Source organism: Somniosus microcephalus, chromosome 22, assembly GCF_052327205.1.
Source record: "Somniosus microcephalus isolate GS21.2 chromosome 22, FLI_Smic_1.0, whole genome shotgun sequence".
Lineage (NCBI taxonomy): Eukaryota > Metazoa > Chordata > Chondrichthyes > Squaliformes > Somniosidae > Somniosus > Somniosus microcephalus.
Genome location: NC_141008.1, coordinates 42,501,760 through 42,517,300, shown reverse-complemented (window position 1 = coordinate 42,517,300; position 15,541 = coordinate 42,501,760). Strand labels below are relative to the sequence as shown.

General features: G+C 45.0%; 1 protein-coding gene across 3 annotated transcripts in view; it reads left to right on the top strand.

Moving 5' to 3' along the window:
• The window catches only part of LOC147102213 (rab effector Noc2-like), a 186,091-nt gene that overhangs the window by 75,991 nt on the left and 94,559 nt on the right, over positions 1 to 15,541 (top strand). For 2 of the 3 annotated variants that reach the window (XM_085964516.1, XM_085964517.1), the window contains exon 4: positions 2,747 to 2,833. The exons of the other annotated variant lie outside the window; for it this stretch is intronic. In XM_085964516.1, coding sequence (XP_085820642.1) covers positions 2,747 to 2,833 — 87 coding nt within the window. The remainder of the gene's footprint in view (positions 1 to 2,746; positions 2,834 to 15,541) is intronic. 3 annotated transcript variants of the gene reach the window in all.

Sequence of the window (15,541 nt, the reverse complement as noted above, 5' to 3'; positions counted from 1 at the left end):
GGTCCGTGTTACTTGGGGCACACCAATACGAAATTGAGTACAAAAGGTCTAAACAGCATGGAAATGCTGATGGGTTGTCACGCTTGCCATTGCCGATGGTAGAAGAAGCGAGTATAGTGGACCCAGTAGAGTTGTTCCACTCATCCATAGTGGAGTGTCTACCGATAACAAACTCAATGATTGAGAATGAGACAAGGAATGACCCGACTCTTTCACGAGTCTATGATGTAACGGTGGAGGGATGGCCAGCACAGAGCGACCCAACACTGCAAGCATTTGCACAGAGGAAAGAACAACTGTCTGTGTGTCGAGGAACCCTGATGTGTGGATCTAGAGTGGTGATTCCACCCAAACTCCAAAAGAAGGTGCTAAAGGAGCCGCACGAAGGACATCTGGGGGGAGTAAAGATGAAAAATCTAGCAAGAGCGTTTGTGTGGTGGCCAGGCATTGATGGAGACATAGAGGAGATCACGAAGAACTGCCTAGGATGTCAGAGGGTTCAGAACGCGCCACCCCAGGCTCCTCTGCATCCATGGGAGTGGCCCTCATCGCCTTGGCAAAGAGTACACATCGACTTTGCTGGTCCATTTATGGACTCGATGTTTCTAATAGCGGTGGATGCCCACTCCAAGTGGCCGGAAGTAATTAAGATGACCACCACCACGACGGAAAAAACCATCGCAGTGTTAAGGACTATGTTTGCTCGGAATGGCCTGCCGGAACAGATCTGTTCTGATAATGGACCACAATTTGTGTCTGAAGAATTCAAGAAATTCTTAAAGAGCAATGGGGTTAAACATTACACGTCAGCCCCATACCATCCCGCCTCCAATGGATTGGCTGAAAGGTTTGTCCAGACCTTCAAGAAGGCCGTAAAGGCCATGAGTAATGAAAATATAGGTCTGCAACATAAGGTGGATAGCTTTTTGTTGGCATACCGAAATGCGACACATGCGGTCACAAATCAAACTCCCGCAATGATGTTCTGTAATAGACGCCTGAGATGCCGGCTGGATTTACTAAAACCAAACGTCAGAAGAGACGTAGAGAACCGGCAATTCCAGGGCATGAACGACAGGGTCACTAGATCTTTCCAGATCGGTCAACGAGTTTTGGCCCGGGACTACCGTACTGAGAAATGGCAGCCTGGAACTATTGGGAAAAGGCTGGGGCTATTGATGTACACCGTGGACATTGGAGACAATATAATAAGGCGCCATGTTGACCAAATCATAGGGTCCACCACAAATGGGCCACCGACTTCACCACCTTATCCGGGTAATGTTGAAACTGAGATACCCAGAACACCTACTTCCGATCTAGTGATACTGGAGTCAGCTGAACCTGACACGGCTTTTCAAGCCGAATCGACCTTGCCAGAAGCACCTCCTAGCCCGCCTGAAATGACGACACTGCGGCGTTATCCTGACAGAATCCGGAAACCCCCGGAAAGACTGAATCTATGAACTGTCTTACATAAACCTGTATATATGTTAGAATGTATGTTCACTATGGACTTAGTAAGTAATAAGCTAAAAACGGAGGATTGTAGTGTATGTACCCGTCTACCTTTAAGGGAACTATTGAATGTAACCGTTCACCTTTAAGAGGACTACTTTCGGGTGGCACTATTTGTTTGGCTTCTGTATACTGTAATACCGATAGTGACCACACCAGTATATAAGTGTTGTGGCATGATTGCTGGGGCAGATTCGCCCGGACCTTCGAATAGTAAAGACCTGTTTGTTTGTTACTTCTGAAGTCTGTGTATTTATTAACTGCACAACCCACAGACTTTACACTCTCCACGGATGCTGCCTGGCCTGCTGAGTGTTTCCAGCATTTTCTGTTGTTATTTCACTGTTCTTTCACTTCTGGCATGTTGGTTTGAAACTAGACCACACTTTGGAGAAAACAAGTCTGCTCTTCTATCCTGTAAGGATTCTAAATGTGAGAGTTTTAGTACAAGTCCACAGCACAAAACTAACTATTATTGGAAATTTAGCTCCAAGAAGCCATAAGGATTGCTGATGTGTGAAATGGCAATGTCACACTGGTGACGGGATGTTTTTCTGAATTTAATGATGGATACAGAGCAATCTTTGCATCTACCCCATACTATAACTGCCTTGGCGTACTCAACCCTGGTACTGCTTGTGCAAGGTTTGGAAATATTCCATTCCTCAACACTGACGCGTCTCAACTTATTGCAGTATTTCTAAAGAATTGACAGATCCCCAGTTCTGTTGTGGATTGGGGTGGAGAGAAAGAATGAGAAGTCAGGCATCCATACCGAACCTTGAACCATGAAGGGTAAAGGAAGTGGGACATTATGCCACAGTAAAATGCTAGATATACTTGGATTACTTATTGTTTTTATCTTTAAATGTTACTAATTCCTGGCACTAATCTGCAACACTCCTTTAAGAATATAATTAAACTTTAGAGCCTAGACATTGTTGGTGAAATTAGCAGGCAAACACTTGATGTTTTCATAGACATTCCGCTGTTCACTAATTTAGTGGCGTCGTTAACCCATTTTAAATGGTCGAAAAACAGGTCTTGAGCTTTTACAGGCAGCATGGGAATTTACAAGGTGAAAAACTGTATTCGGCTTCATATAACTAATTAAAGCTCTAGTTTGTTGGTAAATGAAGTAACGGTTAATAGCTGGCTAAAGTAGAGGATGGGTCGCGATACTAGTTTGAGAACTGAGATATTGACTCTGATTTTTTTTTCTTTACAGAAAGTCTGTGTAAAGTGTGGAATTGAAACACTCGGGAGCCAGCGGAAACCCGTTTGGCTTTGCAAAATATGCAGTGAGGGAAGAGAGGTAGGTTACAGAAATTGAGATTTTTGCAGAGTCGAAGTAGCCTTCTTTAAACGGGACTCGAGTTAATGTTTTTATACTTGCACTCATTTTCAAGCTGGGCACAAAAAACATACAAATATGTTGGAGAGAGCCAAGAGCAGAGCAACAGGATTGAGCCCAAGGGCAAAGGAATATGAGCTGAGAAAAGATTAAAAAAACTGATGCTCTACAGCCTACAAAGAAAGATGGTTGGGGGGGAGGGGAAATAACGGAGAAATATATAATTAATGATATAGAAAAGGTAAATAAATAAAGTAAGAATATTTCTTCAAAGTAAGCCAGAAAAGTAGGACTAGAGGACATGAATTTAAATTGGTGAAAAATAAATTAAAAACATATTAGGAAAGAACTTTTTTACTCATATTAATACATGTTTTCAAAAATCTGACATGTAGGGTGATGAGATTTTAAAAAATACATTAAAAATGTTTGAAATATAGCTCAATACTATAATGCTAAAGTTGACACACCAGAGGGATAGGCTCTATCAATGAAAAGCCTTTTCTTATCATGGGATTTTCTTACCAAACGTAACCACAGAGACGAAAAAAAAAGCACTGTACAAGGCAATTGTGGAATACTTACAGAAATTAAAACCTGTTTTTAATTGTCTACTTTCATTAAATAAGAGATCAGACATCTGGGACAAAGGATTGTGCACATTTATGAATGATCTGAAGCAGAAAGTTTTTAATAATGAAGAATATGAAACTGTGAGCTTGGGTGCAAATGAATTTCTAGGCTATGACCTTTTGCAAATGCTTTACGTTCACTTCAGTGAGAATAATTGTAAAGGCATCTGTTAAATATTAAATTTGGTCCATGGGGCATGCATTCCATTGAAACTGATGAGTACATTATTACTCTTGTATAAAATATCATTTGAAGCTGATCATTCCTTTTAAAACAAGCAGTATTTACTGTTTTTAAATACAATATTTCTGCATTAAACATCTCATTGGTACATTTTATTGACTCTTACATGTGATATACCCTGTATTCAACTCGTAAATGTCAATTGTTCTCTTTAAATTTGGGCTATGATTAATTTTAGGTAAGTATGTTTTACTCTTGAAGACTGCACATACACACTTGACCAAGAGCAGTGGAGACCCGCTGCCTGGTCTCCGCCCACTGGAATGTCTGCATGAACAAGCTGGGGTTTCTGTCCTTCTCTGTTGGGGCACATCTGGGGCTCGATTTTAATAGCCCTGAGGAGGCGGGTTTGGAGGCGGGTCTGCTGCGAAAATCGGAAAAAATGGCTTCAGATACCCAAGCCGCCTCCATCCCGCCCCCACCCGATTTTCGTGAGTGTCTGTTTAGCCGCCCCCAAACTGACCCGTCTCCAACCGGTGGGACAGGTAGTTAAGGCAGTTAACAGCCTGTTAACTGCCTTGCTAATCCGATTTTCATCATGGTTTTCCATTTTCGTGCTTCTGGCTCCTGTTTCCCGACTTGTCAGAAACAAGCCAGGTTCAAGGAGACGAGTTGCTGGAGGACATGATTTGTATGCATTGGTGGAGCACTTTAAAAGCGCCCATGAAACATGGCTGTCATTCAAATGCAACAACTTTGCTGTTGTAGGTATGGGATAACATTTTGCACATCTACTGACCACCTGACTGTTCAAGTTGACACCCATCTGCAGTGTGACATGAATGCAACAATTTCAGGCCACTTCGACTGTGCGCTTGCAAGATTGTTGCCTTAAATGAAATCTATAGCAAGGGGATGGGAAATATTTATGCCCTCTCATCCTGGTCCTCATAATCAGAAGAGTAGCAGCCATGTGGCTCAGCGCAGATCTTCCTGGGAAGAGGAGTAGGAGGAGGACGAGGGACGCCTTGCATGCCCTGTTGTGATTAATGCAGCATCCCTCCAGTTCACTGCTGCCCGTCAAGCAGGGTATGCACAATGCCATGCCACATTAGCATAAGCTTACTCTTCAACCATAGGTGGCAACCATATGGATCTGTAATTGCAGGCGACACTTGTCTAACGTCATACTTCATCTCTGCTATACCCTGTTATTTCCTATCACTTATTATCAGCATTACAAAAGCAAGTTGCTCTGAGCCCTCAATGTGCTTTTGCCATTTCCCATAACACATAGGCCACACAATCAACTGTTTGACATAATTTATCTTTCACACATGACAAAAGGATAATAAACCAGCAAGAGCCAGAAAAAAGAATTCACCCAAGTAACTCCCCTTATGACTATAGGTGCTTAATCTTTCTCTTACGCATGCTTCTACGTGGTGCTTCCCCTGTGGCTTCAGCAGATATAGAGGCACCTTGTTGACTAGGATGCTGTGCCTGCTTAGACGCCTTTGGCGGGCATCTTCTGGGTTTCGGAGCCCGGGAGGACACTCCAGTAGTCTGCTTTTCCTGCGGCTGTGCAGGGGATGAAACAGCCATCTCCGTTGTCTCTGCAAAGTGGGTGTCTGACCGAGGGCTCTGCAGTGGCATGGTCGTGTGAGCGCTTTGAGAGGAGCCCACACTTGCTCCTGTCCTGCCAACAACATTCCTCTCATGGGTCAGCCACACCTCAGTGCTGGCAAGTGGCTGGAGAGCACCTTGCTGCACTTCAGGGGGACCATGAGGGCCTGTATCTGCACTGGCAGTCCTCCTCTAAAGGACATCCATGAAGCTCTGGTCTCTCTGCTCAGTAGCTGCCCATCGCTCCTCCAGAGATGTCATTCTATCCTGAAAAGTCACCATGTTTTCCTGACTTTGGTGACTTATTTTCTCCATGGCCATAGCCAGCCTTTCCACGGAGGTGTGTTCATGCGCCATTGCCTTCACCACGGCAGTGCTGATGTTACAGATGGACTCTTCCATTCTCTCCACACTCGCACTAATCCTGGAGGCAAACCCTTCCAGAGACACTTGCACTTGTTCCTGTATTTCCCGAAGCGCTCTTTTTCTGGATGGCCGCAGAGGCACTGCATCTGCATGCAGCTCAGCAGAGCTAGGAGAGTCCTGCGACCTCCGCCCTGGACTCTCCACTGCTGTCACTGTCTCCACCATCTGCCAATGCTCACTTGTGCGCTGTGATGGACCAGGTGGCAACACTACTCTAACTCGCGATGGCTCCACCGAGTGTGCGTTGCTGCACTGGTGCTGGGTGCGCCGAGTCCTGGTGATGCTGGTCCCTCAGGTTTCAGGTTCCTCTGAGGAGATGTCCGGGTCTTTGTCCTGGATTGTGAGGAGGGGGGCGCTCGGTGGTCCTGTGGGAGAGTAAAGGCATGATTTAGACATCTGGTATTGATGTAGCAGACACATCCTTTTGAGCAGATGATGCAATGCGATTCTCTATGAACATCATATTGCATTGCTTTCTGAGAGGGATGAAACTCTATTATGTCACCAGCTTCCTCTAGTGTGCCCGTCTCTCCATCGCCCACTTCCAGGTCCTCGCCACCTCCAACAGTCTCGTTTACTGCCTCCTCAGCTTTGGTCAATGTTGCTAGGGTAGGTGTTCCTCTTCCAGTCATTGCTCTCTCCCTCTTATTGTGGGCTATCTTTTCCTGCAAGGAGGGACACAAATGGTGTTTCAGCCACAGTGATGGAGTGAATGTGAATAATCCCTACCATAGAAGCTTTGAGTGAGATGAAGATGGGGTAAGGTGCCAAGAGTAAGGTAGCTCCCTGTGCGTTGTTAGTTGTCACTGCATGACGGTGAGAGCGAGTCTAAGGGGTGCTTAGGCAGGATGCTGAAGTGATTCAGTGCAGAGACAGAGATGGATAGGAAAGGGTGCAAGGAGAGTAAGGTGGGATGTGAAGGAGGAGGCTTACAACACAGAGTGCTGGTGATGAGAAGGGAAGCCGAGTGAAGGCAAGTGTGATGGGCTACTCACTTTTGATCTCACAAGATCATTAAACCTTTTGCAGCACTGGATCCATGACCGTGCATAAATGGACCTTGCGCTCACCTCCTGAGCAATGCGCAGCCAGGCTGCCTTGGTCTGCTGAGGAGGCTTCCTCTGGCCATCAGGAGGGAAGAGAATCTCCCTGCACCCGACAGCATCCACAAGAACGTGGAGGGACTCATCATTAAAACGAGGAGCTGCCTTACCTCTGGAAAAAGTCATTGCGTATAAATCAAGTCCAGGAATCCACAAGAGAAAAGCTTAGGCTGAATGGCAGCTTTTGTGCTATTATGAAGTCAGCAGAGGTGGCCAGCCGACCCGATACCACTCATTGGACTGGCCAGCGGCCTCCTTGAAATGAACAAGCTCATTGAATTATCTGCAGCTGATCTCTCCGGAAGCGGCTCCGGAACCCGCCCACCATGCAACCCGACTCCAACCCGCCTCGGGAATTAAAATCAAGTCCCTGATCTCTGCATGTTTCCCCAAGATGACGGCTGAGAGTGGTAACTTACCACATGGGGATTCATAGGTGTGAACCCCTGTTTCCCCATAAATGGTACTTGGGAACAAACACAATACAGAATTTTTGGTCTTTGTACTGGAAAACAGAGTTGTATTATTCTGCCTGAAGCTCCAGCTGTGATTGCTAATCAGTTAAATCACATGTGGCCATATTTTTGTTGAAAGATTTACTGCGTCTGAATGACGCATGCTGTTAATCCACAAATTGGTCAGCAACTTGTGGCAAGGAAGAGATACCCTGTGAATTGCGAATCACCGCAGTTTGCTGGCCGATTTGCTCTGCTCTGCCGTTAGCTTCATGAGCATCTTGCGCTTAACCTCCCTGTGAATTTCATGGTTGCTACTTTTGCACGTTAGTTACCAATTAAACGCAGCACAGAAATTTAAGTCTAGTAATTAACAGCATAAGCGCCCTTTTAACAACATGATACAGGTAGACTATCCTTTATCCGAAAACCTCGGGACCAGCCGTGTTTCGGTTTACGGAGAATTTCAGATTTCGGAAGGTGGGTCGGCAGGGGGTCGTGCGCACGACCCCCCGCCGACTTACGGTCGGGGTCGGCGGGGGTGTCGGGGTCGGCGGGGGGTCATGCGCACGACTTAGGTTGACGCTCAGCGTAAGTCGGTCGGGGTCGGGGGGGGTCCGGGCCGGCGGGGGTCCGCGGGGTGGTCGTGCGCACGACGCGGGGGCCGGCGGGGGTCCGCGGGGGGGTCGGGGCCGGCGGGGGTCCGCGGGGGGTTGTGCGCACGACTTACGCTGACCGAAAAAACCTTCGGTTTTTAGAGGGTTTCGGTTTTCGGAAGTCCGGATAAAGGGTAGTCTACCTGTAATTGTCAATGACTGCCAATCAACCTCTCCGACTCAGAAAGCAAGTGTGCTGTCTCACTCCTTCAGGTTGTGAATTGTTTTAGGAGATTTAATTTTTTTCCCTATTTTTCCTTTGTGCCTCTTTTTCTCAATCCAATCTTTCTTTCCCTCTTTTTTTTTCTCTTTCTGTACTGGGTTTAATTCACCCTCCTTCTCAGTCCTTTGTTTATTTCTCGACCCTTAAACCTCATTGGTTTGTCCCATTGTTCACCAAGGCCCCAGATGCCCTGTTGCCCTCCCCTTGCTGCACCGTTATCGGCTCACACTTCCAGCAACTTTGTGGGCCAAAAAGGTTAAAACCGAAGTGTGCACAAACAAGTCTAACTAATGGGGACGCTCCAGCACAGTCTGGCCCATGGTCATGCAGTGTTCCTACTCCACTCTTGTCATGCTTAAGTCCATCCTGATAGAAAGTGGGTCCAAAGCAACTGGCTATCAATAATACTTCTCCGATATCCTGGACACCACCTGCCCATTGAACAAACCCTCATTATTATTGACAACGTTGTACTTTTCAGGTTTTATTGCCCATGAATGTAAGCTTTTAACTAGAGGCAGTTACGGAGAGATAAATTTTATATCATCGCTACAAGAAAAATGGCCTTGTAAGCAACAAAATACTTTGATATGCATAACATCACAGCAAGCTGTCGTATAAAATGTACACCATTCATAATTCTATTATAACATGCCAACTCATGTAACAAGATGTTTTCATTGTTTATCTATGCATTGTGCAATAATGAATCCAAATTCATAACTTTTCAAAAGTGCAGCATTTATTAACAACAACATTCTTCAAGAATCAGATAGGAATCTCTTACTGTGCAGCAGAAATGCAGCCTGCTAAATAAATGGAGAGAGCTGTGCCACATTCTTGGTCTCAATATTGTGGTTTCTGTTCTGAGACTCGGTAAGCAATGCTCTTGAACTGCTGAAAACGGTTTAATTTTCTTGTCTCAATGGCAAAGATTGAATTGCAACACTGAATCACAATGGTAACCAGTGACATGTTTGGCGTTTGCATTTGGAATACCAAATTAATTTTAGTTGCAAAACGAATACCCTTGAGATTTTGAACTGTCATAAACAGTCTTCAGTCATCCCTGTGATAAATTTGAATTCCAGTGGGTTTTTTTTACTAAGTTTTTTTATGCAATTATGAATACAATATTTGCTGAAGCCTTCACAGAAGAACCTGCCCTGTTGCTAGGTTACTTGAACAAGGAAATTATGAAGGTCTGAAAATTAACTACAGCAGTTGAAGCATCTATGGTTTGATTTAGCAGAGAATTTAATCTCTATATACGTGCAAATTTTTTTAAGTAATTCTAGTCTAATAAAAATATAAAGCACTCCATAAAAACACTATCATCTGAAAAGAGACTGCGGTTTTAATAGAATGAGCCAACCCAGTTGATTTCGCTGTCAAACAACAGTAACTCTGAAATAATTTGAGAAAACACAATGTGGGAGAAATTCAGTACCTTAGTGCCTCCCGTTGTCGTCTCCGTGGGGCAATAACGGGACGCTAACGACTTACCGACCAGGCGCGGCGAAATGAACGACTCCCACTAAATTGGCCGAGAGGTTTGCGGCAGCGGTAACACTGCGCCCGGAGATCGTGATGTCATTGCCGTGCGCATCACCCCATTAGAGCCCCAGACCCGAAATTCGGTTCTGTCCCTTGCAGCATAGCCGTCCGACAGCTGCATGAGGCGTTGTTCGGGAGGCCTGGAGCTTCGGAGGCGCAAATAAAAGGGGATGTTGACGCAGGTAGGAGAAAAATATTAACCACCCTCCCAAGTGTTTTTTTTTTCAATTCTCCTGGGCCGCGATTGATCAGCCCGGCACTCTGCTGGAGTGCATGGGGCAGATCGGGCCAGATCGTGGCTGCCGTCGGGGACCAGCTAACTGGTCCCAATGCAGAGCCTGCAGTGACGGCCCTTCCCTTTTAAGGGTGGGGAAGGAGCCTCGGATCGCGGCAGCACCGCATGGGGCATTGTGCAGCGCTGCACCACTACCGCCCCGCCTGCAACCTTTAGCGCTCCAGGAAGGAAATGGAGGGCTTGATTTAGCCGTCCACTGACTTCCTGGAGTGCAAAACACCGAATTTAGCAAAAGGCGGAAATCATTCATACCTGGCGCCAAGTTTCCCAGCTTTCAAAAGTTAGCGCCCCAAACGGGGTGACACGGAATTTCTCCCCCAATGGATTCTGTTGCAAAGCATTGTTTTTCTGTCAGGAAGTATCATAGGATTACATGGGATATACGGCTCAGAAACGGGCCAGTCGGCCCAACCAGTCCATGCCGGCATTTATGCTCCACATGAGCCTCCTCCCGTCTTTCCTCATCTAACTCTTATCAGCATAACCCTCTATTCCCTTCTCCCTCATGCTTGTCTAGCCTCCCCTTAAATGCATCTATACTATTCGCTTCAACCACTCCCTGTGGTAGCGAGTTCTACATTCTCACCACTCTCTGGGTAAAGAAGTTTCTTCTGAATTCCCTATTTGATATCTTGGTGGCTATCTTATATTGATGGCCTCTAGTTATGCTCTTCCCCACAAGTGGAAACATTCTCTCTCTATCCACTCTATCAAAACCTTTCATAATTTTAAAGAACTCTATTCGGTCACCCCTCAGCCTTTTTTCAAGAGAAAAGAGACCCAGCCTGTTCATCCTTTCCTGATATGCATACCCTCGCATTTCTGGTATCATCCTTGTAAATCTTCTCTGCACCCTCTCCAGTGCCTCTATATCCTTTTTATAATGTGGCGACCAGAACTGTACGCAGTACTCGGAGTGTGGTCTAACCAAGGTTCGATACAGGTTTAGCATAACTTCCCTACTTCTCAATTCTATACCTCTAGAAATAAACCCTAGTGCTTGGTTTGCCTTTTTTATAGCTAGCTAACCTGTGTTGCAACTTTTAGTGATTTGTGTATTTGTACTCCGAGATACCTTTGTTCCTCTACCCCACTTAGACTCGCACCCTCCAAGTAATAAACTGACCTCGTACAACAGCAAAATACTGCAGATGCTGGAAATCTGAAATAACAACAGAAAATGCTGGAAAAACTCAGCAGGCCAGGCAACATCCGTGGAGAGAAATTATAGTCGACGTTTCGGGTCTAACCCTTTTTCAAAACTGGAAAGGAAATGAAATAGATCGAAGGCAGGGCTGCGATAGAACAAAAGAAGTGAAGAGACATTAAGAGGTATTCAAAACCAGACGAGATGGTAATAGGACAGTGGAGACAAAAGACGGCTCAGATTAGGTGTGAAGTGTACTGGTAGGATGAGAGACAGCTGCCATGTGGGAGAGAGGAAAAAAAAGGAAAGGGGGGGGTGGTGGGGGGAAGGTAAAACCCAAAACAAAGGGGTGGAAAAAAAATATAAGTAAAAATGTAATAGGGGCCGAGGTTATGATCTGAAATTGTTGAACTCGATATTGAATCCGGAAGGCTGCAAAGTGCCTAATCGGAAGATGAGGTGCTGTTCCTCGAGTTTACATTGAGCTTCTGTGGAACAATGCAAGAGGCCAAGGACGGTGAGGTCCGAGTGGGAATGGAGCAGTGAATTAAAATGACAGGCGACCGGAAGCTCGGGGTCACCCTTACGGACTGAACGGAGGTGTTCCGCAAAGCGGTCACCCAATCTGCGTTTGGCCTCCCCAATGTAGAGGAGACTAAACGATGCGGTCTCCTCTACATTGGGGAGACCAAACGCAGATTGGGTGACCGCTTTGCGGAACACCTCCGTTCAGTCCGTAAGGGTGACCCCAAGCTTCCGGTCGCCTGTCATTTTAATTCACCGCTCCATTCCCACTCGGACCTCACCGTCCTTGGCCTCTTGCGTTGTTCCACGGAAGCTCAACATAAACTTGAGGAACAGCACCTCATCTTCCGATTAGGCACTTTGCAGCCTTCTGGACTCAATATCGAGTTCAACAATTTCAGATCATAACCTCGGCCCCTATTACATTTTTACTTTTTTTTCCCCACCCCTTTGTTTTGGGTTTTACCTTTTCCCCCCCCCCCCTTTTTTTTCCCCCTCTCCCACATGGCAGCTGTCTCTCATCCTGCCAGTACACTTCACACCTAATCTGAGCCGTCTTTTGTCTCCACTGTCCTATTACCATCTCGTCTGGTTTTGAATACCTCTTAATGTCTCTTTACTACTTTTGTTCTATCGCAGCCCTGCCTTCGATCTATTTCATTTCCTTTCCAGTTTTGAAAAAGGGTTATACCCGAAACGTCAACTATAATTTCTCTCCACGGATGTTGCCTGGCCTGCTGAGTTTTTCCAGCATTTTCTGTTGTTATTTAATAAAGTGACCTCCCTATTCTTCCTACGAAAATGTAATACCTCACATTTATCTGTGTTGAACTTCATTTGCCACTTATATGACCATTCTGCAAGTTTATTAATGTCCTTCTGTAATTTGTTGCAGTCCTCCCCAGTATTGACTATCCCCCACCCCCCCCCAATTTAGTGTCATCTGCAAATTTAGAAATTGTGTTTTTGATTCTAAAGTCTAAATCATTAATGTAAACTGTGAACAGCAGTGGTCCCAGCACGACTGATCCCTGTGGAACACCACTATCCACCTTCTGCCACTGGTGAATAGCTACCCTTTGCTCCTACTCTCTGCTTTCTGTCCTGAAGCCAGCCAGCAATCCATTCTGCTATTTGTCCCCTGACTCCACATTCTCTGACCTTGTTCATCAGTCTATTATGAGGTGCCTTATCGAAGGCCTTTTGAAAATACAGATAAATTACATCTACTGCATTACCATTGTCTACTCTCTGTTACCTCTTCCAAAAATTCAATAAGGTTGGTCAAGCAAGACTTTGCCTTTTTGAAATCCATGCTGACTATTCATTATTATATTTTTGGTTTCTAGATGTTCTTCCATTTTCTGCTGTAGTAGGGATTCCATTATTTTTCCAATGTTAAGTTGACTGGTCTATAATTCCCTGGACATGTTCTATCCCCCTTCTTAAATATCGGTATTATGTTAGCTATCTGCCAGTCCTCTGGCACTACACCTTTTTCTAACGAATTATTAAATATGCCTCTGCTATCTCTTCCCTAGATTCTTTTAAAATGCGTCAATGCAATCCATCCGAACCAGGGGTTTTATCCTCTTTGAGTTTGATTAATTTATTTAATATATCTCCTTTTTAAAATTTTAAATGCACTTACCTCATTACTAATCTCGTCATCCAATGTCATGTCCACCTGTTCTATCTCCCCGGTAAATACTGAAGCAAAATAATTATTTAATATTTCTGCCATCTATCGTTACCTGTGGTATTATCCTGTCTATCCCTTAATGGCCCTACTCCCATCCCAACCTTTTTTTATTGATGTGCCTATAAAATATTTTACTATTTTGTTTTATGTTCCTTGATAATTTAATTTCACAGTTCCTCTTTGCCTCCCTAATTTTTTTTGACTTCTCTCTAATTTTACTTCTGTCATTCTACTTCCAGTGTTGGGTCTGACTGTAACTACACTACAATTGCAGCGTCTGTATGCAGTGTAACCTATTTGCACTGACCTTGCAGTTCTAGTATAAATGCTACCTGAATGATTTCTGTGTTTTTTAAATTGTGGAACTAACTGCATCCTTTGCAAAATGTTTTGATATCCTGAGACTGTTTCCATTAGTTGAATAGTAATAAAGTTACTAAAAATGCTCTTCAGAGAATGGGATCATTCATAAGCAGAGATTTGACACATTTTGTGGCTGGAGGGACTGGTGTCCATTGATCTAAAATTATGCTTTATTGCATAATATATATTCCTCAGGAAAACAAATTGCAGCTTCCGATGAGCTGTCCATTGTGTTCTTCATAAATTCGAATTGGTAAACTTACTACTGTCCTCAGGTTCAAGACGCTGGTTAGCCAGAGCTATTGCATTCAATGACCAGCTTTTTAGTCATTCTCAAGGAACACTTTCATTCAATGTTTTTAAAAAATTCATTCATGGGATGTGAGCATCGCCCCTACTTGTCCTGGAGAAGGTGATGGTGAGCTGCCTTATTGAACCGCCGAAGGCTGTGTGGTGAAGAGACTCCCTCCCACAGCGCTGTTAGGTAGGGAGTTCCAAGATTTAGACCCAGTGACAATTGAACAGTGATATATGTCCAAGCTAGGGTGTTGTGTGACTTGGAGGGAAAATTGGAGGCGGTGGTGTTCCTATGCGCCTGCTCCCATGCGATGATAAATGGTTACTTGTTCTAATATATTTGACAGATGCAGTTGCATGCTTTCTTGAGTCAGAACCTCTGCAAGGGTGCTCACAAACCACCTGATCACAGATCGAAGGATATGATCAGCTTGAGGTATTGACTTTGGCAGCTGTTTGAGATTTTTTTGAGGGGGACAGGGCTGTTTGGCTTGAACCCTCTGTGACAGATTGCTTGATTTCAGAGACTTGCTCTTATGAATTATATTGGCTCATTAAAACCAACTCTTTTACCAAGCTGTCCTAATGTCACCTTTTTTGGCTTGGTGTCAATTTTTTTGTCTGCTTGCACTCCTGTGGAGCACTTTGGGACATTTTACTACATTAAAGGCACTGTATAAATGAAAGCTGCTGCTGTTGTTGGTAGACCACAGACAATCTTCAGTGAGCAGTTATTAAATCTCATAACCAACAGCCAAAAGTAAGGGCCAGCTTAGCCAATGGTAGGTGGACCTGATTGTAGCTGCAGCAAGCAAACCGGTTTCAAGACTATGTTTAAAGAGAAAGCAAGTTTTGTATATGTTTCCTATACTGAGTGTAGATAAATATATACTTAAATATATACTTCACTGTTGAAGGACATTATAGTTGATGCGCTATCAATAACTCAAAAGACTGAGATTAAGCGAGTAATTAACAGGCTTTTATTAACAAGAGAATGAAGGTGTGCCTCGAGTGGTCGACCGGTCCAGAATACAAAGGGGCTGTGGAGCAGTCACCTTTATACCTGGATTCATGGGAGGAGTCAGCCCAGGCATGTACACAGTGGAATACAAACAGTGGTTTACCACATTCACCCCTTGTTTAAAATTGAGTCCGGCGGGGTGAAGTGTATTAAAAGTTAGTGTATTGGAGTCTCTCCGGAGGTCTTGTCTGCCGCTGTGATCGACGTGGCGACGGCAGGGGTAGTGAAGCTTCCGGCGTCGAGTCCCGCGTAGGCTGGGGCACTGGTGTGTAGTCCTCGTAGATGTCGAGCGGGCCGCGGGGCCCAGGCCTGCCGTCTGCTGGGGCTGGATATCGGATCGTTTGGGGGGGGGGGGTGGTAGTGGGTAGTGGGTTACTGCGGCCCCCGAGGGTGCGAGGTCTCTTATGGAGACTGTGTCCTCCCGCCCGTCCAGGTACGCAATGTAAGCATACTG